The sequence below is a fragment of the Curcuma longa genome, chromosome 21 (assembly GCF_044706935.1).
Source record: "Curcuma longa cultivar G26 ecotype Majalengka, Jawa Barat chromosome 21, ITB_CL_G26_1.1, whole genome shotgun sequence".
In the NCBI taxonomy this organism is placed as follows: Eukaryota; Viridiplantae; Streptophyta; class Magnoliopsida; order Zingiberales; family Zingiberaceae; genus Curcuma; species Curcuma longa.
The window spans coordinates 10,483,621-10,509,962 of NC_133881.1; the positions used below are offsets into that span (position 1 = coordinate 10,483,621).

Here is a 26,342-nt window from a genome sequence, read left to right on the forward strand (position 1 = left end):
GAATTCTGCAGAAAAGAGCATTATGCTTTTGTTTAATTTATACAGCTCCAAGAATATATATCTGTATATATCCTACAGTCGCAGCATTAGATGATTCCTTGCCTCCCACTAAAAATATGCAGGGAGGCATATCATTTTAGTAGAGAGAAACAGGAAACTTAATGAAAGAATCACAAAGGTCTAGTTCATGTTGTTCTGCTCCAAAAAAGGCGAAAACAATAAACAATCAAGAAATCGCACACACACTTGTATATGTAGCACAATAGGTGATCCTACTTAGCTTGTTCTTGCCCATCCTCAGATACCCAAACAACATCCTTGAGGCTGCTGGAGAGATTCTTGTAAAACTGCAGGGCAGAGAAGTGGATTGTAGGTAGGAATCAGGCAAAAGATGAGAACTTAGTAGTATGAAGGCAGTTCGAGTTTGATTTATTATTAGAGGTTTTTGTTGTGTTAGCTATGAAAAATGCACCACCAACTTGTAAAAAAGCTCAGAAAATGGGAAGAACATAGTTGAGGTTTCAGTTGGTACCTTGTGGAATTCCAAAGTGTCTCCTTTAGCTTTTCGTACCTCAACCATATGCAGAGATGGCGCGACTTGGAATACCTACAAGGGCATTGGAACAACCATTAGCAAAATGGAATCTTGCAGTCTATCGGCGAAAAATGATGCTTCTTTAGAGTGACCTCAGTTGCAACTTTGAGATTTCCCTTCCTTCCAGCTTTTATATTTTCTAGCCTCATCTGAACAAGCATAGAGAACAATTAAATATAGTTCTTTCACCGTATTTCTTGTATCTTCTTTGTATTAAACCTCGTACTAGTTCTAATTAATTTGAGCAGATAACAAATATTATATCTCTTGTTTGAGCTCCAGGCTATGCTATATCAGTACACTGCTTGTATTCAGTATTCAGATAGAACAGACCTTGTAGTTCTTCTTCTGAACATCGAATCCAAGTGGCTTTGCAGCCTCTTCGATCTTATCTATAATCTCTTTGGCTGGGCTTGTTGATGTGAATCTGGTCTCTCTTTTAAATTCCTGTTTCAAAGAGGAATTCCAATGAAGCCTGTCAAATTATGAGTCACTGCACAAGAAGCTACCACTATTTGCATTTTCATGAAAGAACAATTGAAATTTAGTTGAACATCTGAACCTGCTCTGGGTCGAACAAATTGCCGAGATCTAGTCCTTTCGACATTGAGATCAGTTCAAATGCATTCATGGATGTTGGTTGCTCCTCTTTCTTCTCTGTTACATGATGCTCCTGCAACAGCAAGTGCAGATTAGCTTCACACAAGGTAAGATCCATATACATCTCATGCTCTTTTGCAAAAATGTATACTAGAAACATTGGCAGAGGTTCCCAGTAGTCGACTCACTTCTGAATCCTTGAAGACAGCATCGACATCATCTGAATTTCCAGAGTAATTCTCCTCAAAAACAGGAGGCTTGTAGCCTTTCTTGAACCATTCATCCTCCAGTATCTCCGGAATAGTTACACGCTGCAATTAGTTCAAAAGCAGCAGCTGGTTTTTACAACTCAAACAAATCAATAGTTCGAAACCATATGTGCATCTACTTCAACAACAAAGTCCTTACCGTCAACGGATTCGGGTCCAAGATTCTTGCCAACAATCTCATAGCACTAAAGGAAAGCCAAGATGGACATGTGAATTCAGCAGATGAAATCTGATTGTAAAACAAGTAAGTATAAATTTTCAAGAATGTAATGTGATGCAGTAACCCTGTCTGTTTACAATCTAATGCTCACTTTCTTGTACAAGGTGATAATATTAGAATCCTCAAAAGGCAAGTAACCTGCGAGCAACACGAATAGAATGACTCCACATGACCATAAATCTGCAGTTGCTCCGTCGTAGCCTCTATCATTGAGAACCTGATAAGAAGAGCAAAATTACTTTAGACGAGTATCAGATTTGATCTTCCAACTAGTTCAAAAAGGTAGTTATCTCAACCTCTGGAGCAACATAATTTGGAGTGCCACAAGTGGTATGAAGCAAGCCATCATCCTGGAACAAACATTGAAGATATTTGAAGCTTGGATGATTACAAATCAAAAAAACATTAAGAAATTATCGACTGATCAAAATGAAGTTACCCTGACTTGCTGTGATAATGCACTTAATCCGAAGTCTGAAACTTTCAGGTTACCATAAGCATCAAGTAGCAAGTTTTCTGGCTGCAGAAATGCATTTAAGATGATTAGTATTGCTCAAAGACTTGAACAATTCATCATCACAAGGATGTGTGTGGTTAGTCTACTTTCAGATCGCGATGGTAAACTCCCCTGCTATGGCAGTAATCGACCGCATTGATAAGTTGTTGGAAATATCTTCGTGCTTCGTCTTCCCTCATACGGCCATGGTTTACCTACATGATATGATTTCAAAACCAATGTTAGTGAAAATGATCAAAAATGTATCTGACTAGAGTGAGAAGTATATGAATGGTGATAGTTTGAGTTTCTAAGAACTCAAAGTTTTGAGATAAGTTTTAAGCTAATAAGATTTAACATGATCTCAAAGAGGTCCTATGTTTGAATTCCTTGGTAGTGTTGGTAGTATATATGTTCTTTCTAGAGAAGAAAATTGTCCTAAAGAAATCCATGCATCAAAATTTGCTCTTACTATTTTGTCGAAAAGCTCTCCCCCTGTAGCAAATTCAAGTACAATGAAGATCTTCGATTTGCTTCCCATCACCTGCAATAGGGAAAACATTAATCAGCTAGGTGAAGGAACATTTCTTGAAGAAGAAATTGACAGAAAGTACTTATTCCTGCATCTGTCTGTGTGTGTGTTTATTGCCTAGTTCTTGTCTTAGATTGAACAGAAAGATGAAACCACATAGGATCAATACTTTGTTTTGTTTTGGGTAACAATTGATCAAATAAGTTTGAATCACTTAAAGATGAATGCATGGAAAGCATCACAGTGCCGCCTTTTCGACTACAATAATGTTACTAAAATTATCATATAGTGAGACTAGAAATAAGGTCGAAAGCAAAATTAGATGTCATGGAAAAGGCTTATTAAGGCAACCTCATAGATGCGAACAACATTAGGATGCTTTATTAACTTCATAGTAGCTACTTCTCGCTTGATCTGCACAAAGAATTTACTGTTAGTAAACTTGAAATATGCAAGAAAACGATCAAGGAAGACTTAACAAAGCAACTTCTATGGTGGCAATAAACCAAAATATTCAGAAAAAAAGAAGAAGAAGAAGATAATAAATAGTGCATTTTAAGTTTTCAACTGCATTGTCTGAAATCAGCACAAAGGCTCCAATGTCATCAAGCATTCAAATAGTTTTGCAGATGTTATAAAGAAAAAAACAAACAAACTTAGAGCATAAGAAAGTAAAATTATATTTTTCTGGAAAATTCAGCCACCTGTTCGACTAATTTGTGTTTGAGAACTTTCTCCTTGTCAAGAATCTTGATAGCAACAGGTTCTCCATTTTCGATATTCCTTGCAAACTTGACCTTGGCAAATGTTCCTTCCCCGATCGTGCGTCCCAGCTCATATTTACCGACTCTCCGTTTGATCTTAGTTGTATTCATTCCTGATCTCTCTTGGAGTGTTCTTGAGAGGTAAGTGCTGAATATATAGATATATATGCTTTCTCCTGTTGTCAATGCTTGATCTTAATTCAAACAAAGAACAGGTCCCAAAGGTCCTAATTTCACAACTCAATTTATTCTGCAAAAAATTCTTGGATCAAAGCATACACAGCATATTCTTTTTAAAGAAGACAAGAAGATTTTGCAAGATAACAAGTATAATCATCAGTTTAGGCAACCAAAAATAACAAATTCTAGAAAAAATAGGCAGCACAAATGATAGTAAATGAAGGATATGTTCTTGTGAAACAACAGGAACCTGATAAAATGGCACAGAGATGAAGGAGATCTTACAGAAGACCAAAAACCAGGAAGATCTTGTCGAATAGAAGAAGAAAGTTTGATCTTTGTGGTTGCTGCCACCTGATTCAACAAGGAAGAAAGCAATAAAAAAGGAGAACTTTCCAGTCTTGGCAGGTAGAAAAGGCAACCAAACAACCTTTGGTTCAACAAGGATGAAGGGAAACAGAGAGAGAACTGAAACCTACCTTCTTACCTATCCAGGAATCAAAGAAAATGAGTCCTGAAATGGCCAGATGATGCAAAATATTGACAAGATCCACACAGAACGACAACTCCCCCAACCTTTCTTTGATCAGTACGATTGTTTGGCAACAAAATACTCGAGCAGTAAAAGAATTTGGAGGCTGTAGGGAAGCAGCAGCAGTGTGGCTGTTGATACTCACAACAAATTGTTCAAGGTGAAAAATAAGAGAGAAAGAACAGCAAACATCAGGAGGAGGATCAGCAAAGGCCAAGGCCGAAGACAAGCATGTGGATGTGGTGCTCATCTACAATTCCATCCAAAGTCACAAGGTAGACCTTTGTCTAGCCACAATCACTCACAAGAAGACAAAAACTTGCCTATCCTGTCTTCCCCCTTCACTGTAACCCTCTTCTTGTTCTGTCTCACTTCTTTTTTTGTTTGTTTTTTACAGCTCTTCACAGAACGGCAGGCACATCTTGGTACACTTCAAGAAAAGCTGTCACTCACATGTTTTGCTTGTTTTACACCTGAGATTAAGCTCCTCTGCACCACCAACTTCATTAGTTTTCTCTGTGCAATAAGATATCAAGGATTAGTTGAAGGTTTAGAGGTTGCATTAATCATTGAACTCAAAGCAGGCAATGCATGCCTCAAAGCTAGCTAGGATTCAACAGTTGATAGGTAGATCATGATTCATGCAGGCGTTTGGATAGATATCAGATATGCTTGCTTACGTTTGGAGGCTATTATAGAAGATTAAAAGATTTTTGTCTATAAGTTTAGAATTCTTTTGTTAAGAGAATAATAAAACATTCAAGATTAAAGAAATAAAACTATAAAATTTTGATTTCAATAGAAGCTATTTATCTTTTCCAACTTTGAAATAAACAAATATTGCACAAAATGTATCAATTTACAAAATAATAGGAAAGAAAGTGAGTTCATTATAATATTTTTCACGTGTTTGAAAAAAAAATGAATGAGGGAGAATTGATAGTATTTTATTGAGGAATATTTTTTTAGTAAATGTGATGCATAAAATTAAATAATAACACTGCCGTAGTAAATAAGTTGAGAATTTTTTTTAAAAAAAAGTTAATATTTTAAAATATTAATTATTTACACCAACTAGTCACACTCATGCATTTAATATAATTATCGTCATCAATTGGACGGGTCCCCTTAAATGATTGCAAAAAAATTAAATGTTTTTAAGTATTTTTTAATAAGAGTGTTTTACCCTAACACGCTTTTCATAATTGAGATTTATCAAGAAGATGTCTCTAATTATTATTTTTTAATTACTCCTGTCCAATCTATTAGCTTTTTTAAAATTTTGAATTAGCTTTATTTTATAAAATTTAATTTTTGTTTATTAATAATTAGTAGAGATTGTAAAAATAGATAATATTTTATAGAGAATTGGTTCATCAAAAAGCTAATGGCCATGTGGCAAATGAGGATTGGTCCTTTTTAAAATAATTAAAAAATTTTAAATTTTAAAAATAAATAGCTATGATAAATACTCACCTCTAATAATCAAATTTAAAAATACTTTCATTTTTTTATATTTTTTTTAATATTTTTTTGAGAGGGATGTGTCTTATATTTTGTAATTATAGTTGATCTCATCTAGTAATTTCTATATAAGTCATTTAAATTTATCAAATTTCAAAATAACCTCTTTATCGCGCTCTCTTCCTTTGAATATTTTGCTAAAAAGTTCATCATTAAAAAAAACAAAAAAAAAAGTAAACTAACCATCTAAATAATTCTCTTAAATAAAAGAAAAGAACAAATCGATAAGCCACGGAAATGACGTCATATACCAATAATATGTTTTTTTTCTTTTCCATAAGTGACAAAATTTCCCCCTTGAATTCAGTGACATTTAATCGACCATTTCAATCAATGCAGAATAAAGCTTTATGAATTAAACATAATAAAGTTTTTTTTTCAAATAATAATTATTAAATACAGAAAATCAATGCAAGCAATAATGCCTCGAGTAAAAATAATTAAAAATTAAAATATTCTTTTTCTGGCAAAAAAGAAACCTGGAATTGGAAATGATGAGGAGGTCAAACAGTTTGTTTTTTTACCCATCGCTTTGACCGTTCTTTTGACGGGTAGGTCGGGTGAGTCGCGAGTATTAACGGCATCCCTTTTAAGGTTCACGAACTCTCGTGTGGGGCCCTGGTAACGTGCGAAGATGATTTGTGGGTCTGGGTGTGGGTCAAGTTGTTCACGTGTTCGACATATTCGGAAAAGTCGCCTGCCTTATCGACCTGCGTCACCCACAAGTGCACCTGCTCTCAGGCGTGAGTGCCCAGAGCATTTGTCCATTCAAAAGCCAGGTAGAAATTGAGTCAACGGAACCAGTAATTAAAGAAGGGCGGGGGGATCAATTAATTTCACTTAGAGAATAAAAAGGAGGATTAACTGAATTTTCTTTTGATTTTTTTGAAGCATAACAAGTACAACCGAACAGTAGACGACGAGCGACGGCGGAGCAGGGAAAGGAAGGGAGAGAGAGGAGGAGGAGGAGGAGGAGCTGGAAGAAGAAGAAGACGAAGACGAAGACGAACTCCAACAACTGTTGCTTCGTCTTCTACTTCTTTGGAGGCGACGACGACGAGCGATGCGCTCCTTCTCCTCTCCCTTTCCGCCGCGCAAGAAGCCCTAATCGCCTTACCCATTTCTGATCCACAGCTTCTTTTAAATGGAAGGTTGGGCATCGTTTTTCGTTCAATTCTCGTAATTTTTCATATGGGAAATCGTAGGTATTTGTTAGATCCGCCGATCTGTACTGCCTTTAATGGTCCATCCGTATTCGAGGACGGAAATTTGCAGATTCCATGACTGAATTGTGGTTTACTTTTAGTGCTGTGGGTACTGGTTGCTGGGATGGAAGCTTGGTCTGTTTTGTTGCTTCGCCCTGACTTTATTTTTAGCTTGACATCAGTGTAATTTTTTTCCCATTGCGAATTTGTGCCCACACTATGATATCACAACTCTAGCCATGCCCAGGCCTACCGATAACCTTGGCATCATGAGATACAAAGGTAGCCTTGGCGCAACAATAATCCCTTTTGTTGAGAAATCGATCGACAGTCTCATATAGTCAATAAGATCCAAAGTTCGCCATCAATATAAACCTGAAATAACTCGATCGATAAATACAATAGGAAGGAGGATTAAATATGTGTTCTAAATATCAGCTGTCTTAATATGGAAATTGACCATAATATCTCATGGATTCCTTAAACTACACCAGATAGGAATGAAAAAGGCATGATGGTTAGGAGATGAACAAAGAACTAAGGGCAACATAGTTTGTTTCTCTTGATAACAAATTGGATCAGAAAATAAAGGCAGGGCCTTATGAGGAATTGAAGTGTCTTATAGAATATTTTCGCAATAAGGAGTCACCTTTTTGAGGACAAAAATTAGGGGTTTGTTTCGTTGTAAATATGGGAATTCCATTTGGACAGAAAAGTACCAGTGGTATTGGACATTTTTAATTTCTGGATTTTCTATTTTCAAAAAGCATAACTTAGAAAAGCATGAACTAAACTTGTTTGAGAAAGAAATTTTGTTGGTGTTTGCTGAAGGACATTTAAGATCATCTGCATTTTTTTTTTTTTTTTTTGCATGCAGAGGTCTCTTCTAAAATTTTCTTATTGAACTTGTTAAATTTGGTCAGCATATTATGGACTGATATCCTATCAATTATAATGTAGACTCAAATAATATACCAACGATTTTGAGGTCCTACAATCTTGATAAAATTATTAAATGTTAGTGGATAATTTCTACTTTGCATTTAAATAAAAACAAATAAACACTAGTAATGACAATAAAAAAATCTCAATTTGTTATATTTGTCTTCATCAACATATCTTTCTTTGGAGTGGGCACATTTCATTACCATCATTTCAACAAGGGTTTGACATCCTCATTCTTTATACTTCAAGTATTGGTATGGTTCTTCTATCCATGTTAGAAATTTCATGGATATTCATACTATTCTTGCAATGTTTGGTTAGGAGGTATCTTTCCCTTTCAGGGTAATACACGTATTGTTCTAACTTTTTTTGACGGATGTACTCTGGTGTATACATCAGCAACACCCACAAACTCTATGTTTAAGGTTTGTGTATATAAATCTATTTATATTGTCTTTTTTCAAAATGCTTTATCAATGGGAATGGTAGCTGATGGACAATTTGTTGAACAATCTTTCTGTTCTTGTTCTTGAAATGTTAAGTTTGTAGTTAGGTCGTGCAATCACTTTATATTTATGCAGTTGTCTTTGGCATGATATTAAAAATATCATCTATGAAAAATAGGATGTTGATAACATAACTGTAATGCGAGGCAAAGGTCTTTGCTACACTAACTTTTCTTGCTTCCGAATGTTGCAAAAGAGTTTCATTCTAATCTTCTGATGCAAAAAGAGTTTCATTCTAATCTTCTGATAACATAACTGTAATGTTGACCTTTTATTACTCTTAAGAGTTTCTTGTGTTTTTAACCAATCTTCTGATGCAAAAAGGATCCTGGGATCTGTATATTGTGATACTGTTAGTTAAAATATGCTGCCCATGTTAAGTTGTTTTTGATCTGTTAGTGGAAATCTAGCTCTACTCTTTCATTCTAATGCTTGTGCATTTCCTACCCATTATTGTTTCCAGGTTGGTCTCCGGACCAAGATCGTAACTCAGTTGGGTATGGCCCTAAAAGACCTAGTGTGTCATCAAGAGTTAGACCACAGGGTTCATCATCTTCCAGTTACAAGGATTTTCTTCGGAAATTTGTGGATAGTGAGATTTTGACAGCAAAACTTGAAGATTGGCTTTCAGGAACATCCGATGAGGCAGAATTCAGGAAGCCAAATTTTGATGTTCCATTCGAACTCGGAGAACTACAAAATTTTGATTATGCACTTGAAGGTGTTGCATTTCAGCAGTTGATACGAATGCCTAGTGCTGTTTATGCATCAACATCTGATGTGGTAGAAGCGACCGCACATCTTGCCATTGAAGATTTCTTACACGCTAGCGTCAAGGGATTGTGGGAGACTTTTTGGAGTTATGATGAACCAGTGCCTTTCTCAGTGGCCTGTATACACAGCACGAGTTCAAAATTTTATCCTGCTGAAAAGGCTATTGCTAGAGGAAAGCTTGAAGGTATTTGTGCAACTGCTATTTTACTAAAAAGCAGTAGGGATTACCGTGGCAAATGGGATCAAATTGTTGAGTTGACTTTATTGAGGCCTGATGTTGGTATGTCAGTGCAGAACGATCAGCGGCCTTCTTCATCTATTCTTGGAGAAGCACTTTTCTTCGCACTCCGAGTGCTGTTAGCCAGAAGCCTTAGCAAGTCAACTACTGTGTCCCATAATGCAAACTGTGTATTTCTGCTTCTTGTCGATTCACAATATGGCGGGGTAGTAAAAGTTGAAGGCGATGTTAGTAAGATAGATTTTGATGGTAGTGATGTCTATGAATCTGCTGGCAAATGGATTGAGAACCATGCCAAAGTCTCAGTTTCACCAATTGACCGCATCTGGAACAAGCTTGGGAATGCCAACTGGGGTGATATTGGAACTCTACAGGTTCTTCTTGCAACCTTTCATTGTATGGTTCAGTTTTGTGGTATGCCAAAACATCTACTTGAGGATTTGGCCACAGGGCATAGTTCTCGTCTTCAGAATCGTAGAACTGAAAGGCAATTAGTTGATGTCCATGTTAATGGTGCTGGTTTATTCCAATTCCAGCATCGAAGTCGTTCACCCGAAATTGTAGAAGTCCATGAAGAATCCATAAAGCTTAATTCTGAAGAATCTCTGAAGCTAACAAAAGGATCAGTTGTGTGGATGGAAGACTCAGAGCGTCAAAAGGGTTTTGAGATGGTTGAAATAATAAGTGACGAGGATGTTCAAATCTATATTGTCACGCCCATGGAAGAACCGGGAGAGAAACTCATGCTTTATGTTGGCTCTGCCACTTCTAATTTAGAATCTGCTTGGGAGGATATGGATCTATGGTACCAAGTCCAAAGACAAACTAAGGTGTTGACTGTAATGAAACAAAGAGGTGTAGCCAGTCAGTATCTTCCTCAAATCGTTGCATCTGGAAGAATGATTCACTCTGGGCAGTGTAATAAATCCGTTTCGGGTGGAATTTGCAGTCATCCTTGGTGTGGCACGCCAATCCTTGTTACTTCTCCCGTGGGTGAAACTGTTTGTAATTTGAGAAGAAATGGCCTATTTGGACCTGAAGAAGCTCTTCGATGTTGTCATGACTGCTTATCTGCTCTTGCCATTGCATCTTCGGCCGGAATAAGACATGGTGACATCCGTCCAGAGAATGTGATCCTTGTAAATGATGGTGGGAGGCATCCATTCTTTTGCCTGATCGGATGGGGTCATGCTGTTCTTGAAGATAGGGATCGCCCACCATTGAATCTTTTCTTTTCTTCCACATATGCTCTACAAGAAGGAAAGCTATGCGCTTCATCCGATGCAGAAAGTCTCATCTACTTGCTATACTACTCTTGCGGTGGAGATTTCCCAGAGATGGATTCAGTTGAGTCTGCACTCTACTGGAGAGAACAGTCTCTATCGAAAAGGGTCATACAGCAGAAGCTTGGGGATATCTCAGCCATCCTGAAAGCTTTTGCGGATTATGTTGATACGCTATGTAGAACTCCATATCCCCTCAATCATGATATTTGGTTGAGGAGGTTGCAAAGAACCATTAACGAAGATCATGGAAAAGAAATCAACACATCAAACTAAATTTTTGCGCCAACCAATTGGTAGGAGACTGTCTCTTTCAAGGGTAGTGGTGACATTTTCGACTGTGTAAGTGCTCTACTTGTGACTAGTTTCTTCCTCGAGCGGATGGATGGGTGCTCCGAGATAAGCATTTTCCACCAAAACAAAGCTGCCTTGCCGTCATTTTTGCAGATGTTTTAGTTAATTTGATTTGCTTCACGTTTGCTTGAAATGTTGTGTTCCAGTCCTCACCACCAGCGTAATGCCCTGATCAATGTGGTTCCTCAAACAACCTTCTGCAGTGATTTCGTCTGTTTCTCCTGTTTTTACACTGTCATTGTGCTTGAAAGTAACATCTGTAGCGACTTCTGTACAACGAGCAACAAGTAAATGCGTGGTGGGTTTAATTTCTAACAAATGGTGACAAGATTGAATTCTCCAATTCTCTCGATGCCAAGTGATTCAGACGTCAGGCTGCGAGCATTTTTCATGAAAAGTTCACATTCAATTGATATCTTTATTTCATATAAAATAAATAAATTTTAAGATCAACCCCTTTCTGTCTTGGTTCTAATTATAAAAAGCTAGATCACTAGTTTAAAACCATGTTCAGCTAAGTTGCAAGATGAATCTAACACAACGAAATGCTAGGCTCAACCACCAAAAGTGAACTCAGATGATCATAACATGGGATATTCAATTTGCACAGCAATGGTTACAGATAGTAAAATCCTAACACTTGCAAAAGTTCACAAAAGATTTCATTCCACAAACTAAACAGTTCATAAACTAAATATAATTCACATAAGCCAACTACACAGATTAGCATTAACTGTAACCCCATGCATTTCCACCCTAGAATTACCAGAAAATAAGATCAGAACTGAAATACTCGACTACACAGATTTATCTCATGTGACTTCTACATGGATAGCCGTTATTACTATACATATGCAAAGCAACAGCATACCACACACAATTTGCACCTTCAGGAAGAGTGCAAAGGATCCATATGCTACCTCTCGCCTGTGTGTGCAAAATGCTGGCAAATTTAGTCATCTAAAAACCATTCATTTCCAAAAGGTATGTTCGTCGCTTCATCAGCGCCTTGACTGCCGTTTTGAATGGGCTGTCAAATGATCCAGAGATGAAGGCATCAATCTCAGCCCTCGTATTGCCAGCGCTGCTTCCATCGGAGGATGGTTTGATTGTAACCAAGGTCGCTCCTTGCAATGCCATCCCACCGGAGAGCTCCAAGTAGGGGGAATATTTTAACTTCATGTTTGAAGCTGGCACTTGTGTCCTGTTTGAAGATGCTGAGGGTGTCAATGGATTTTCCCTGAATTCCTTCAGCTGCTCTTCGCCCATGCTCAAGGTTCCCTGCCCGTCAGCATCGGTCAAGACCAAGCTCTTCAAGGTGGGATGGTTCATAATAATCGGACGGAGAAGATAATGCCTTGTGGAAGCAGCAATGAGGGAGCTAATTGTCCATACAACACGAAGCTTTAGCCCGCCATTAGTATAGAATGATTCGGGAATGCTTCCATTGTCTTCTAAAGACGATTCAAGCTCAGAGGAGACAGGCTTTACATCGACCCTTGTACCTCCTAAGATCACACATTTATGAAGAGTACTCCCAAACTCAGCTCTCCATTTGAGAAGAACCCCTTCTTCGGTTCCAACATCACCGGAAGGGAGTTCAATCTGTAGGTTCCGGACATGGGTGAAGCCCTTAAGAACTTGTGCAGGGGAGTGATGCGAGAGCTGCGGGAAGACAGGTTTGTTATTTCCTTTGGTGTTGTGGATGTTGTAGAAGGGTTTTAGGAGCGAAAAGAGAATCAGTTTTAGGAAATTGGAGACGAGGTTCCGTTGCCTGGGAGAGGATGGGCTAAATGGATCATCAAAATTACCATCAACAGGAACCACATGATCAATCTTAATGTAGACATCATGGACCATAAACACAAGGGAATTGAACCGCTTGCAAACAGCAGAGCAGCGGCCTAGCGATCGGACATCTGCAAGCTTGTTAAAAATTAGAAGGACAACTGAATCGGGAAGGAGATCAAAATGATCCCAATGAGAGGAAGGGTCAGCACAGCCTCTTCCTTTTGTCTGCATTTTTGCAATTTGTTTCTGAATGAAGTTCCTTCTCCTTCAAGATTGTTAAGAATCAAGCAACAAAATAGCCAAATTCTCTCAAACTTAATTGAGCTGTTTAAAGCTCAAAAATCCTGCAATCATTAAAAGCTCAGCATCGAAAGCTACACAAAGAAGACCTTTTTTTTTTTTTTTTTGAGACGGCGATGATACCATATTTAGCTATTGCAATGTGTGAATAACTGCACTCCCATCCGAAGCAATGGTCTGAAGAACAATAAAACGAACAGTCGCTAATTAGAAAATTCACTACACATGCTATGCTCTTAAAGGAGATCAAGGGGGTAAAAAAAAAAGAAGGAAAACAAGTAACACAGTAATTTCAAATCTTGAATATCTGGGACAGAAGTGGATCAGGATGCGAAACTCAAAATTAAGCGGAGAATTAAGCTCAATGCAACGAATCATTCCAGGAAGTCTACCAAAAATGCAATTCGTCGAACAACAAAAGAAAACTACACAAAAACCATCAAGAGCGGAGTCTTCAACCTGATCTGCAGCTGTATAGGAAAAAGGAAGAGGATTCTTAGAAAAATCAGACAGTACCTGAAAATCCATCACCAATTAAGACCGATCGAACACGAATTCCTCGCCGGAAATAATGCTACAAGTGAGCGATAACCGCATCGCCGGACCGAAACCCCACTAATTGCTCCAAAATCCGCTCTTTCTCACACACTCTCCTGAAAAAGATTACTCGACACCTCCAATCCAAAACAAAACGATCAAATCCGAGCACAAAACTTCCCGATCTCAGGTCGACCCCAAGCACGCCGATCGGACTACGCACGGGAGGGAGTTCCCCCAAACAAACCTCGCAAATGGAGAGAAAATCCAATGCTTCCCGGAAGATTCTAGGGTTTTCGAAACCGAAGCGGTGCGGTCTCGATGCGGTGAAAGCTTCGTCGACCTCTTTATCTTTTCCGAACCGCAGTAGAATAACGGCAAAGTTAACGGTTCCGTAAAGGCCCGTGATCGGAGTTCACGGCGTTATGATTGACGGGCGTCACCGTCAGTTATTCACCAAAGCAAATGATTAACGCAATCTATTTATACCATACAAAATCTAGTTATAAATTAAAATTAAATAAATTAAAGTCATAAAAATAAATACTCACAATGTATAGATATTAAATTTTTTTATATTAATAATACAGATACTCTCAATCTTTGCCAGGTCATCATTTTAACATATGGAACAGCTGACAGGATCAGCTTCAAACTCTGCCAGGTCAGCCTGACATGGATCTACTACTGTCCACGTCATCATTTCAAGATACGGACCACTAGATTTGTCTGCGCACACATTGGAAAACCACAGCAAAATGATTTTATTTTCCATTGAAATAAAATAGGTAATTATACACTCACGACCACTGCAATCATAAAGAAAAGAATTGCATTTGCCAAAACTTTCATTGAAAATAAATAAATAAATAAAAATATAAAATAAAAGCCTTAAAGAAGTACTAGAGCTGGAACTTGAACTTGAACTTGGCTTGAGGACAAATTCCTAGCTTTTGTTTTTGTTTTTCTGTTCCTTCCTTGAGTTGCAGAGACAGCTAACTTAATCAATAGTTTTGATTTTTCACCAATGTTTCCAGTATCCCTGCTTGAACGAGTTTCAGTAGCAAAAGGTTCCTTTGAATTCAAACTGATCTCATCAGCAGTGTGAGAATTGACTATCTTCAATGGAATTTCCTTCAACAACAAGCCGGTCCGATTGAATCAGCTTTGTATGATTGCATCCATATGCATATTATCATGAGAATCTCGAGACTCATCCAGGTAATATACAGTTGCACTTGGACTTTCTTCAGTAGATTTAGGGGCTTTATTGCTGATACTATGTGAAAGCTGGCCAAATTTTCCATCGATAGCTTCGATAGAATTTGCATCAACAATATGCAGGTCAGCTCGTATCAACTTTGCATCCATATCCACATTATCTGGCGAATCTCGAGCCTCACCTTCATTATATATAGGTAAGCTTGGGCTTTCTTCAGTAATTTTTTTAAAATATGAGTGAATTTCTTCAATAGATCTTGCTTCAACATCTGGAAAATCTGAATCTGTATTAGCTTCATGTATAGGATTTTTGTTGCTTTCATTGCTAATTTGTTCGAAATATGAGTGACTTTCTTGATATGCGTTGATTTCTTCAATAGATTTTGTTTCGATGACTGGAATCTCTGAATCTGTCACAGTTTGGGATACATTGTTCTGAGTAGTACAAGCTTCACTCGACTGAAGAACAAGTGTGGCTGTTGATGGCCAGTCAAAGTTCAATTCTGAAACATGGGATGCCATGCCCTCTTCAGGCGGCTGATTAGATTCTGAAAGTTCTTCAACCAAGCTTGAGGCAAGAATTTGAATCTTGGGAATGTAAACAGTCTGTTCAATGTTATCTCTAGGGTCACGCGGATACCAAGTTTGTGTATCCACAATTTGGTCTTGGTTGACTTCTGAACTTTTGGAACCAGAAGCAATATCTTCAGACTGGCTATTCTTTTGAAACATTAAATCAGATCCTTCATGATTAGATGGCAGCTCTCTAATGTGGGAATTAGCAGATCCATCGATCTCTGCCAGCAAAGTCTTGTCAATATCTAAGGCAGAAGATTGGACTTCATTAGATTCTTCATCAGAGCTATTGACAGTCTTCAGAACATCAGCCTCGCGTATGATCAGGACTGGACTCTCAATGGCACCACTTGACTTGGACAGATCACTTATTGACTGGATACTAATCTCAGAAATCTTCTCCATAACAATCAAGGAATCCATGCATTCTGATGATTCAATTAATTCTAAACTAATTAAACTTCCATCTTGATCTGGAACTTCTTGTATAACTGGTTTTCCTATTTTGGCTGCATTAAATTCACTGTTGTCATCAACCTCACTCAGTCTTGATCTATTTTCATCGATAAAAACTGAAGTTGGGAGACATTCAAATGGTGAAGAATCCAGATTACCACTTTGACCTGCAGCTCACTAAAATCAACGTTGCGAAACAACCAAAACACTTGCATGTTAATGAATTACAAAAGGAGTTATCATACCTGCATACTGCAAAGCTTCATCAATTGTTGACTGTTTATTGAGAGAGCTCCAACTGGCTGATGGATTAGCTTCATCAATCTCAATATAATTTGTAGGATGTTCCCTCTTCCCTTTGTCAGCATCATCAGATTCCTCCTTAGAAGTGTGAATTTGACGATCCCCTGCATCAGTACCATGTTCAGCAAGAGATGACAGTTCGACTTCCGTATTAACCTCCTGCCTCTCCAGCTCTCTTTTATGTTCCTGATCTGTAGCTGGAGAAACTGTGTCTGATCCTGAAACAAAACTCGCTTTTGATTCACCATTGTCACTATATTGTCTCTGGAAAATAGAAGTTCCTTCTAAATCCATCTCTGAAGTAAAATAAGGTTTAAACCTTGACTGATGTCTCTCTTGCTGAAGGTCTCTTCTTCCTAAGTCAAAGGTGTCAACCCTTCTAAATAAGCACTCGGGGCGTGAAGCTGGAACAAAATTCTGGAGATCCCAAGTTTCACCTGTGAGGTTACCATCTTGTTCTTCGTTGTCATATAGAAAATCAAAAGGATTTTGTCTTGGTAGCAGAGAAGACGGAGCAGAGCCTGGAATTGGTGGTAAGTCCATTGTTTCCTCTGAGTCATTAGGAATATCAAATGGATTCCTTCTTGAGGGAACTTGGACATGAAGGTGTGATAGCTCATCTCTGCCAAGGAAAGATCTGTCATTAGCATCCCAGTCAATTAGATTTCTGTCCATCCTAAATGTCAGATTCTTCCTTGCTCTTCGTTTTGCTATTAAAATTTCCAACCTTTGATTTCTCTCCAATTCAGAAGAACCAAGATCCATCACATTCTTCTGGTCATCTTCTGTCCATCTCACTGCAGCAGTCACATCGTAACCAACTTTTTCCTCTTGAGCTTCATCTTTTTCCTGCAAATCCTTTTCATCAATACTATTATCATTACTTTCATGGTCCACCAGTGAACCTTCAGAGGCAGCATCTAACTTTGTAATAGAAACATGCTCAGAATTTAGAAGAGGGTGCAGTTCTTCAAGCAAGGGAATGATGTTTGCCATGGAAGCGTCAGGAGAGGAACTCTCTGCATCATATGATTCAGTATCAGATGAAACATGATGATCTTCAACAGACTGACATGCCAAACCTAATGAGTCAAAATGATGGTCCAAGGCAGGCCCCCCAATCTCCAACATAAAATTCTCAGTTTCTTCATTAATAATACTGAAAGGTATTACATTTGCACCAGTTTCTGCTCCACCACCTAGCTTCTTGGCAAGAACAATATCGTCTTCATAACTCCCCTGGACATGATGTTCTTTTCCTTGAATCAGTTGATTCACTTCATTCTCCACAACATAGCTGACTTTTTTCACTTCCTCACCTGACGAAATTTTGATCATAACGGTATTAATGTTCTTGTTTCCTTCAGACTCATCCACTGCGTGATAAACTTCCTCATCTGCAACGGCCTTTTCATCATTATAATTTCCACAATCTACATGGTTCTCAATTGATATATTCTCATTCTCCTTAGCATAAAGGTGACGCGAAGAGCTCCCTATGTCTATAGAAGAAGCATCCCAATTCCTTTTATTCTCTCCCATGATTACAGGTATGGTAGGTTCTCCGTAGCTCAAAAGGAGTCCAAGAAGAAGGAATGTGCAGACAATGACAGGAGAAGAAGAAACCAGAAAAGCAAGCAGAGAAGGAAAAGACTTGTACAATTTAAGCAAGAAAAACACCAGACAAATGACAAAAGGATGATAATATATAAATCTGACTATTGTTTGAATGCACAAAATCAAAAATCTTTCAAACTTCACTTTAATTTTCTTCATCTTGGTTTCAATAACTTCTGTCCGTCGTCTTTTCTAACAATCTGGTAGCATGTAACAAAAATGATAAGCATTGCTACTAAGTGACTGATCGATTCAAAATAATTAGGAAATGCTACTAATGATGATACTTCATGCTCCACTAAACATAGGAGAATAATAACCAGAATAGATCAGTGCCTTAAATATTTGAGGTCGGTTATATGGATCTTATCCAAACATTTAATCTGTAAAGGGACATCATTTGTAATAGACAGGTCATTTAAGTCACTTCTTCTTTACCTCTAGGAATAATTAGCAATGCTACAAAGTGATTAACCGAATTAAAATAATTAGGAAATGCTACTAATGATGATACTTCATGCTCTACTAGAAATAGTGTGATGATAACCAGAACAGCTCATGTGCCTTAAATATTTGAGGTATGTTGCATGGATCTTATTCAAACATTTAATCTATGAAGGGATATCACTAGTAATAGGCAGATCATTTAAGTCACTTTGATTATATTTCTGCTTTACCTCTACACTACTAACACCAATCAATACAGCCTGTCTAGCTTTGCAATCTATCTACAAAAATTCATTTTGTATTGAGGTTGCACCTAAACTAACTACAAAAATTCTTCAGGGAAATGTAGTAGCAAAAAGTTATATATTAAGAAAAACATTCCATAAACATGGTATAATTAGAACAGTCATTGCATTTCCAAAGAAAAGAAGTTAAAGAAATAATAAGTAGGTTGTCATTTTTATATATTCCATGACGGTCATCATTGTTTCAAAACGTAGGCACCTATTGTTTTAATCTTTTATTGGATCTCCAAACCAATGTAATCTAATGGACTAAGCAAGAAGAAGATGTATGTTCCATCTTATGCAAACATAAAGAATCCAGAAAGAAATATATTGGCGACACTTCACTGCTTTTTCTGCAGTAACTTGAAAGCATCCTTCTTGCGTACTCATTTAGAGGTTTGACGGCTGTGTAAATCTGAAACAAAAGAAGGATATTTTTGTTTCTTTTTTGTTTTTAGCATGACAGTGAAAGCCTCACATAACAAGATCCATGAATCCAGATGAGGTGAGACTTCTTCAGCACAACCTTATTCAGAACAACTTCAATGGCTTATAAATTCACTTTGCATGGCTGCGCATCGATTTTACTGATTGCGCTCATGAATATGACACAAATTAAACAAGAAACAGAAGTGTATCCACACGATTGACTGAGAACGATAAACTAGGTAGTACCTAGAAACTAATTTCAAAATCCGCTTAATCGCAGCTCAAAATCAGACCTTCATATGACAAAAACACTTCTAGAGGATCAATCGAACTAACTGACCACCAAAAACCTAGGGAAGCCCCAAACTTTAGGGAGCATAACTCTTCCAAATGCTTGAACAAATCCAAATACCAAACTTGTCCAGAAGAAAGTGAACTCACCTCGATATACTGATCAAGCTCGGATCTTTTCCGCTTCTTTGTGTATTTCGGAAGTCTCAAGATCAGATGATCCAGATCCACAGTCACTTGAAAGGAAGACCGCAGGAGACAGGAAAGAACGACAGCGAGAGTGATTGTCTCCGACAGTGTTAACAAATGCCAAAACCAGCGCTTTCCTCCCATTTATTCCTGTTTCGGCCGGCAAATAAAGCTCAAAAGCGAGTGACTTTCTACCGACCTATATGTAAATAGCGTACTACATTGACCGGAGGAAAAAGAGAAGAGAAGAAAAATACCGGAGGATAAAGCGGTCATTTGACCGATCACCGTCCTCGGCGTCATCGCCGTCGTCCGGCAGGAATCAGCAAACAAACATGCCTCCATTTTTGGGGAAATTTTATTTTTAACCCCAATATTTATGATTTTTACAAAATAACCCTTGAAATTGGAACGTAGACTATGCTTTAAATGGTGATTCCAAGCCCATTGGAAGCCCATCAGAATCTCCCTGTGACTATGGCGCTGTGTTCTCGATGGCCTTCGTCGTCTCTCCCGGAGATCGATCGCGGCACCCCGACGGATCCCGATCAAGCACTGCGCACGATCCGCATTCATCGTTGCGTTTGCTCGTAATTTGTGCACCTATTTTTGATCCCACTCTTAAAGATTGATCTGAGTAGTTTGCTCCCTAGATCTGCTGTCGATCGAGCTGACAGCGAAGTTATCTACATGAGGTTCTCCTGGCTGCCCTAAATCGACGAGGCCAGGTCCGATGATTCTCCACATGTTAATTATTTCGACTCCTTCCTTTTTGATCGACCAGCATTTCCTTTTTGACTCGCGATCGCGTTTTGGATGAATCTCGTTCGATTATGTCGTCGGTTTTTCCCAAAATACAATAGGGCACATGAGATTCTTCTTCTGTAGGAATGATGGAAATGGATAGATAAAAATTGATTGTGACAAACAACAATTTCGCTGCCAAATTTTGTTGCTTTTAATCTCCATGAGATGGATTCATTTCGAATTGAAAGTAAATGATAAGGTCCATTTTGGCTAGGGAATGATGCTGTAAGATGAGGCGTAAACTTAATAGGGGATGAGTTTTCAGAATTGGCTAAAGACGATATGGAAATTTTCCAAGCAAACACGCGATGCCTAGTAATTTATTTAGTCAAGTTGTTCCGATTAGAATTTATTTTAAAATTGTAAAGAGAAATCCATGTCTTAGGGGATAGTTGACGATGTGGCTGAATAGACAGTTTAGTTGCAGGAAAGCATCCTTGTCGCCAAGCTCACATACTTGGGGGGTAGGAGTTTCAGATGTGAATTATTGTGTCCATATCTATGCAACCATTGAATATTTAGACCCTAGTTTAAGCTATCTATTCTAGTTTTTGGATAGGAAAATTTAGAGCAACTTGAGAAAGTAAGATTGAATTGAAGACAATATCTAGTGCATATGGCAAGCAATTTTTCTTGCTTGCTTGTCTATTCCTCATGGATGTCATGGATTTTAGCCTGAATATTTCTGGTTTAGCGCACCAAAGAAAGGGATTATGGTCTGACAGAAGTGGTTGGTGATTTCAAAATTCATTTCCATGATCGGCAGGGAGATTTTGTATTGGTGAGGGCACTCAAGAATTTTTATCTTCTACGTTTCTAATGTTCTCTAGTTCAATATGCATCATCTTGGTAGCTCGCCAAGTAATAGTTTTAATTATTTCAGTTTATATGCGCTACTGTGTTTAAAGGGTGATATATAACTCAACACAGAGGCTCCTGACCAGTTTCATACAATGTTAATATATAAATATCCAACATTATATCTACTTTCATGTTTGTTCTTGTAATTTGAGCTTATTAACTACACAAACATGTATTAGTGGTGTCCGCATGTGGTGTCTCATTGAAAGATCCTTGCCAATTCAACTGATCAGAGAATTTTTTATTTAAAGTTTACAACTTTAGTTTCTCCTTGATTTCTTTGCTGATTCATACGATCTTATGGAGTTGCAGCATTAAAAGAGAAATTTTGCTTGCGTCTAATGTATATTAACTGTTTGATCTGCTTGTATCTTAATCATGATAATATTTCTTTGTATGTTTACTTGTATGATTATTTGCCTCATTGTCCAGCTGGTTAAATACTACATTCACAGAGAATAGGAAGTTTTTGAATGCTTCCGATCTTGATGGCTTTGACAAGGTATAGTAGCAATGCTACTTTTAACTGATAATAATCATTCTAAATCATTGATTTGGAGGCGCTGGCATATTCTGTTTTCTCATCTCACCCCTTAAGATGAGAATTAATCTGCTCATATCTGATATATTAATAGAAAAAATATATACTTTCAGGTTTGGAACATGCACTTTCTTTATCTATGGGCTTTACACTCAGCTATTCTGAAATTTCAATTACATAATTAGATCCAGTGCACTATCTAGTGTATGCTTAAGCTTCCTGATGATGTGATTGAATGCTCCCGGTCCCAATTTGTTAGTTTTTTAAAATTTATTCATTCCGACCTTCATCTTGCAGAGGAAGTTGCCATCTCCAGGATTCCAGATTGAGGTGGTGCTTATGGATTATGATGGGACTAATCCAAATCCTCCATGACAAACTGATTCAAACACCAAGGAATCTCCTGGTGGCGCTACATCTGTCACTGAAACAAAAGAACTCATCACCCAAGCCACTAAAACTAAGATTGCTGGGGATTCTAAAAGCCAAGACAAGGACAACATTTTCTCCAGTAGCAAAGAAGGTTCTTCCAGGGGCAGGCGTTTGTCAAACGATGGGTGATGATGATGCACATGGTTCATGGTTGAAAAAAGACTTTCAAAGAGGAAAGCATGCACAAGGAAGTGGAGATATATAATTGAAGAATGAACCAAAAGCCACTGATTCTGTTGATGCTAAAATTGAATCAAGCAGAAAAAATTTGCCATTAGAGAGCCCTGCGCTGGAGTCCACTGTGAGTGAATTCAAGGCAATTGCTGCAGATGCTTCTGTCTTTTCTTTTGGTGACGATGAAGACTACGAGAGTGAGTGACCTGGCTAGTTCAGGGAAGATCTCAGAAGACACAACGGAATGTTTATGCAACCAGTATGGATGTTCAAACACATTCATGATTGTTAGAAGGTGCTGGTTCGCGCCACATAGCATGTTATTTTCATACATTTCAGTAAAAAGTGGAATTTATCATTCCCGTTGCCCAACACGATTGGTCCCACGATCATCTATACATATTACAGTATTGCGTCATCTAATATCAGGACTTTGAAATGAAGTATGTGCATTCATGCAATCAATGATGGTACTTCTCTTTGATCATGGATGTGGAGCAGGATAGAGATAGATAAAAATTGTATACCTTAATGTAATTAAGGTTGCTCTATATGATATTTAATTTTCAGTATTATTGTTTTACTTATTATTTCGTTATATTTGTTAATCTGAATTGCTCTACATGATTATTATTTTATTAAAATTTAAAATATCAATTTCTGTAAAATATTTTTTCCTTTTTTTTTCTCTTGCAAAACACATATTTTCAATTGATCTACATTCAATGATAGATCGGATTAAGCGGCATAGATAAGTATGATAAATTTGGTAGATTAAATGATGAGATGGTCCTAATAGATCAGACAAGCCAAGTCAGACAAACTAAGTCAAATGGACCAGCAAAGTGGAGACCATTACTCTTTAGTCGCGATCGAGTCAACTCAGTGTCGACCAAGGCGGACCCTTCCGAGAGGCAAGTCACTTACTCAATTCGATTCAATTCAATTCAATTGACACTTGAATAGAAGAAGTAGAGATCCGTAGCTGTCCCATTTAATCCCCTTAATTATTGTTCAATATTGAGACACTAATGAAGCATTTAATCCTACTCTTTGATTAATTATCTTCCACGCGAAAATCGTGTCATGTTATTTTTATTAATAATAATATTTTTTTTAGACGAAGCACAATAATTCACTGTTCATGATTTCTACATCACGTATATAATAACTGCATTGATTGACTGACACCTGACTGGTTCTGAAGCTCGCCACGCTTCCACTTCCTCGCTTCACATACTTTGTTTTTTAAAAAATAAAAAATATTTAAATAATCAATTCTTGGAACCGTAATTCTGATCTAAACTCATAAATCATGTAAATCAAAATGTAAAAAAAAATACTATAAATTAATTAGATATTTTTCGAAATAGAATTTATTAAAATTATGTGACAATATCTTCATTTCATGTTATGTTGTTACACAAATAGCTTATTAATTGTTAGGGTTAGACAGTTGCTTTGTTCTTGAGGTTTTTCTTTGTAATATATAAAACCTCATTTGTCTTGGATAAATGCTCGTATCTTATTTTTAATTAAATTGACTTCAGCTGACACCCTGTTCCGTTTCTTGTCAATTTTCATATAAAAACATTTATTTATTTTTATTTTTTATTTGAAAGAAAAAGAAACTCATTGAGCATGATAAATGTGACGACAAGATTATATCCCAATTTTGATATTCAATATCTCTAATATTTAGGTTCCTTTTTGGACATGTATATCTTGCACCATGTTTTTTCCTATAGATTTGTCCACTATGAGAGTAATTATAGGGGACCATATTTGTTTAATTATTTCTTGTTTTATATTGAAATTAGATTATTATTATTATTATAAAAAATTGTGTTTGTCTATATGTGATTATTGGTAATGCATAAACATAAGTGATTGCACCTCAAACAACAATCATTTTGAGATTAAAATTGCGCATTCAATTTCATCAATTCGATTATAGAATAGTGAGTGAGCTCATTAGAACTCGTATCACATATATCCTTCGATATGCAACAAGTTAGCCATCGATATTTCGATTGCATTAGGGCAAGAGCAAGAGCAAGAGAAGCCAAGACAATGACCCAAACAAAGCTCATTTATAACTTTCATTTACTTGTCAAAGATGTCTTTTTAGAAGCACATGAACCACCCTTTCCGCAAACTTTTCACAATATCCATCTACTATTTTAAAACCGAAACCAAACCGACACTCTATCCTTATCACAATCTACTTGTTACTGTGCCAATCTACTTGTTCTTGTTCCGAGACGGGTTAAACAAAGATTGTTCTTGGAGAAGTAAGAGACTAAATCAGTATCATGAAAAAAAAAAAGTGGACCTCTTCAATTTCCTGCATTAATTGGGAGGTCCTCTCTCAACCCACAAAGTGGAGATCAAGAAGATCAACTTTGGCCTTCTCTTTAATTAATGGCAGACCTTGCTGATTCATGTGACACTGCAAGCTGACTTTCCTCGAAGAAAGAAAGAAAGAAACACGAGAGTAAATGAATCAGTCCTTGATTCTCCACAAATCTTCATATATATGTATATATAGATAGATAGATATGCACTTTACACTCTCTGTGATTGATCATACAGCTGCAAGCTTGACAGCCATGGGCAGGTCTCTGTGCTGTGACAAGGTGGGCATCAAGAAGGGCCCTTGGACTCCTGAAGAAGACATCGTTCTGGTGTCCTACATCCAAAAGCATGGCCCTGGGAATTGGAGATCAGTTCCTACTAACACTGGTCGGTCGCCATGCATCTTCGAGTTCAATTGTGAATTGAATGCTTTTGTTTTTGTTTGTTTTGATTCTCGCTGAGATCTTGGGGCGTAGGCTTGATGAGATGCAGCAAGAGTTGCAGATTGAGGTGGACGAACTATCTCCGACCGGGAATTAAGCGCGGAAACTTCACCCCCCACGAAGAAGGATTGATCATTCATCTTCAGTCGATGCTCGGCAATAAGTAAGTAAATCTTCACGTAGAGGTTTCGTTGATAGATACTTTGTTCGATGGCTCTCTGTTACTGCAGATGGGCAGCCATAGCTTCGTACCTTCCTCAAAGAACCGACAACGATATCAAGAACTACTGGAACACGCACCTAAAGAAGAAGGTCGAGAAGAACCAAGTCGGAAATGCGTCGATAGGCTACGACATCGATCGAGCTAGAAATTCTCATGTGTCTATGCTTCCCATCTCCAACTCTGGCTCCTCGACTTATGCTTCAAACATGGAGAACATCTCGGGGCTTCTCCAACGGTGGACGCGGCCGTCCTCCCAAAAGAAGACCGATCCCGCGCAAAATCAAGATTCCAACTGCCATGGCTTCCAGGATGATCAAGCGAATTGCGATAAAGAATTTAGAACATCGGTCCCGTTCGAGGAGTCGAGTAGCACCACATGGGTAGAATCCTCCTCGGACGCCAGGCTCTGTGGAGCTCAACAACACCATTCTCTGACGGTGCTCGAGAATTGGCTACTCGACGAGGCTGTAGGGATGGTAGATGTCACAGGGATATCGACCGGTCTCTGCGCCGATGGCGTGTACTAATCTGCAGATGATACAAAAGAAAGATCGATGTTCTAGCTAGAAAGAAATGTCCAAGCTTTGTTATTGCCTCGATGTGCTAGATAATCTCAAAACCAGTTTATTCGGCTACTTTATGTAAGAATTAAGGCATGCCATTCTTGAAAGTGTTCATTGCCTGTTGAGGACTGCAATGGTGACTGCAAAGCTTACGACAATGTGATTAGATTGAGCAGTGGCCTGGACCAATGTGCCCTAAACCAGAAGGGCACCACAAACTTTGTCGTTAATGAGCGCCATTAATGACCTCGAGCCCAGAACGGGAAAACTGAAAGAAGCTTTTCTTGTGAAATTTAATAGGACAGCTTGAAACACAGCAAACCAGACAAAGAAAAACTCATCATGTGAAAGCTTGTGGTCTTTGTTTATTGCAGACATTACACATTTGCCTTATCTCCCTGCACTTAACTTTAAACAGCTAAAAGTTGCAGAAGTTGAATAATCCTCTTCTTCTTCTTTTGTTCTTTTGCAGGCTCATG

At 37.8% G+C, this 26,342-nt stretch overlaps 5 protein-coding genes and 1 long non-coding RNA gene across 8 annotated transcripts; 3 read left to right on the forward strand and 3 right to left on the reverse strand.

Moving 5' to 3' along the window:
• Positions 1 to 134: 134 nt before the first annotated feature.
• Positions 135 to 4,428, reverse strand: LOC141815494 (CBL-interacting protein kinase 32). Of its 3 annotated transcripts, none has more exons than XM_074703441.1 (16): positions 4,144 to 4,428; positions 3,907 to 4,010; positions 3,417 to 3,726; positions 3,064 to 3,126; positions 2,653 to 2,724; positions 2,288 to 2,395; positions 2,124 to 2,204; positions 1,981 to 2,034; positions 1,776 to 1,901; positions 1,604 to 1,693; positions 1,384 to 1,506; positions 1,158 to 1,268; positions 929 to 1,042; positions 688 to 744; positions 533 to 607; positions 135 to 347 (listed from the first exon to the last, which is right to left on the reverse strand). In XM_074703441.1, the coding sequence occupies exons 3-16, from the start codon at positions 3,585 to 3,587 to the stop codon at positions 273 to 275; spliced, it is 1,320 nt and encodes a 439-aa protein (XP_074559542.1). In that variant the 5' UTR covers positions 3,588 to 3,726; positions 3,907 to 4,010; positions 4,144 to 4,428; the 3' UTR covers positions 135 to 272. The 3 variants fall into 3 exon arrangements, with proteins under 3 accessions (XP_074559542.1, XP_074559540.1, XP_074559539.1); XM_074703439.1 differs by having other exon boundaries at positions 3,942 to 4,010; positions 4,136 to 4,428; XM_074703438.1 differs by having other exon boundaries at positions 4,136 to 4,428.
• Positions 4,429 to 6,614: 2,186 nt separating this feature from the next.
• Positions 6,615 to 11,360, forward strand: LOC141815493 (uncharacterized). Its single transcript, XM_074703437.1, has 2 exons — positions 6,615 to 6,863; positions 8,832 to 11,360. Exons 1-2 carry the CDS (start codon positions 6,857 to 6,859, stop codon positions 10,937 to 10,939), a joined length of 2,115 nt encoding a protein of 704 aa, XP_074559538.1. The 5' UTR covers positions 6,615 to 6,856; the 3' UTR covers positions 10,940 to 11,360.
• A 317-nt stretch (positions 11,361 to 11,677) lies between these two features.
• LOC141815496 (F-box protein At4g18380-like) lies at positions 11,678 to 13,966 on the reverse strand. Its single transcript, XM_074703442.1, has 3 exons — positions 13,625 to 13,966; positions 13,232 to 13,285; positions 11,678 to 13,152 (listed from the first exon to the last, which is right to left on the reverse strand). Exon 3 carries the CDS (start codon positions 13,037 to 13,039, stop codon positions 11,978 to 11,980), a length of 1,062 nt encoding a protein of 353 aa, XP_074559543.1. The 5' UTR covers positions 13,040 to 13,152; positions 13,232 to 13,285; positions 13,625 to 13,966; the 3' UTR covers positions 11,678 to 11,977.
• Positions 13,967 to 14,441: 475 nt separating this feature from the next.
• On the reverse strand, positions 14,442 to 18,494 carry LOC141815491 (uncharacterized). The gene is given in 3 exon segments (XM_074703436.1): positions 14,442 to 14,813; positions 14,816 to 16,065; positions 16,144 to 18,494. Coding segments are annotated over 3 exon segments (3,156 nt in total). The 5' UTR covers positions 17,978 to 18,494; the 3' UTR covers positions 14,442 to 14,741.
• A 1,451-nt stretch (positions 18,495 to 19,945) lies between these two features.
• LOC141814169 (uncharacterized) lies at positions 19,946 to 22,228 on the forward strand. Its single transcript, XR_012600456.1, has 3 exons — positions 19,946 to 20,189; positions 21,562 to 21,631; positions 21,968 to 22,228. It is a non-coding gene; the product is annotated as an uncharacterized LOC141814169 (long non-coding RNA).
• Positions 22,229 to 24,866: 2,638 nt separating this feature from the next.
• On the forward strand, positions 24,867 to 26,043 carry LOC141815260 (transcription factor MYB60-like). The gene is made up of 3 exons (XM_074703175.1): positions 24,867 to 25,021; positions 25,111 to 25,240; positions 25,308 to 26,043. Exons 1-3 carry the CDS (start codon positions 24,889 to 24,891, stop codon positions 25,825 to 25,827), a joined length of 783 nt encoding a protein of 260 aa, XP_074559276.1. The 5' UTR covers positions 24,867 to 24,888; the 3' UTR covers positions 25,828 to 26,043.
• Positions 26,044 to 26,342: the final 299 nt, after the last annotated feature.

What these genes read in the sequence shown, in the direction of transcription:
- LOC141815494 (XM_074703441.1), bottom strand. Translation starts at nt 3,587, where the DNA reads ATGAATACAACTAAGATCAAACGGAGAGTCGGTAAATATGAGCTGGGA. An exon ending in GAGAGCTTTTCGACAAAATA is followed by an intron (nt 2,396 to 2,652) that starts GTAAGAGCAAAT and finishes CATATCATGTAG; the next exon opens with GTAAACCATGGCCGTATGAG. An exon ending in TTTACCATCGCGATCTGAAA is followed by an intron (nt 2,205 to 2,287) that starts GTAGACTAACCA and finishes GCATTTCTGCAG; the next exon opens with CCAGAAAACTTGCTACTTGA.
- LOC141815496 (XM_074703442.1), bottom strand. Translation starts at nt 13,039, where the DNA reads ATGCAGACAAAAGGAAGAGGCTGTGCTGACCCTTCCTCTCATTGGGAT.
- LOC141815260 (XM_074703175.1), top strand. Translation starts at nt 24,889, where the DNA reads ATGGGCAGGTCTCTGTGCTGTGACAAGGTGGGCATCAAGAAGGGCCCT. An exon ending in ATCAGTTCCTACTAACACTG is followed by an intron (nt 25,022 to 25,110) that starts GTCGGTCGCCAT and finishes CTTGGGGCGTAG; the next exon opens with GCTTGATGAGATGCAGCAAG. An exon ending in CAGTCGATGCTCGGCAATAA is followed by an intron (nt 25,241 to 25,307) that starts GTAAGTAAATCT and finishes CTGTTACTGCAG; the next exon opens with ATGGGCAGCCATAGCTTCGT.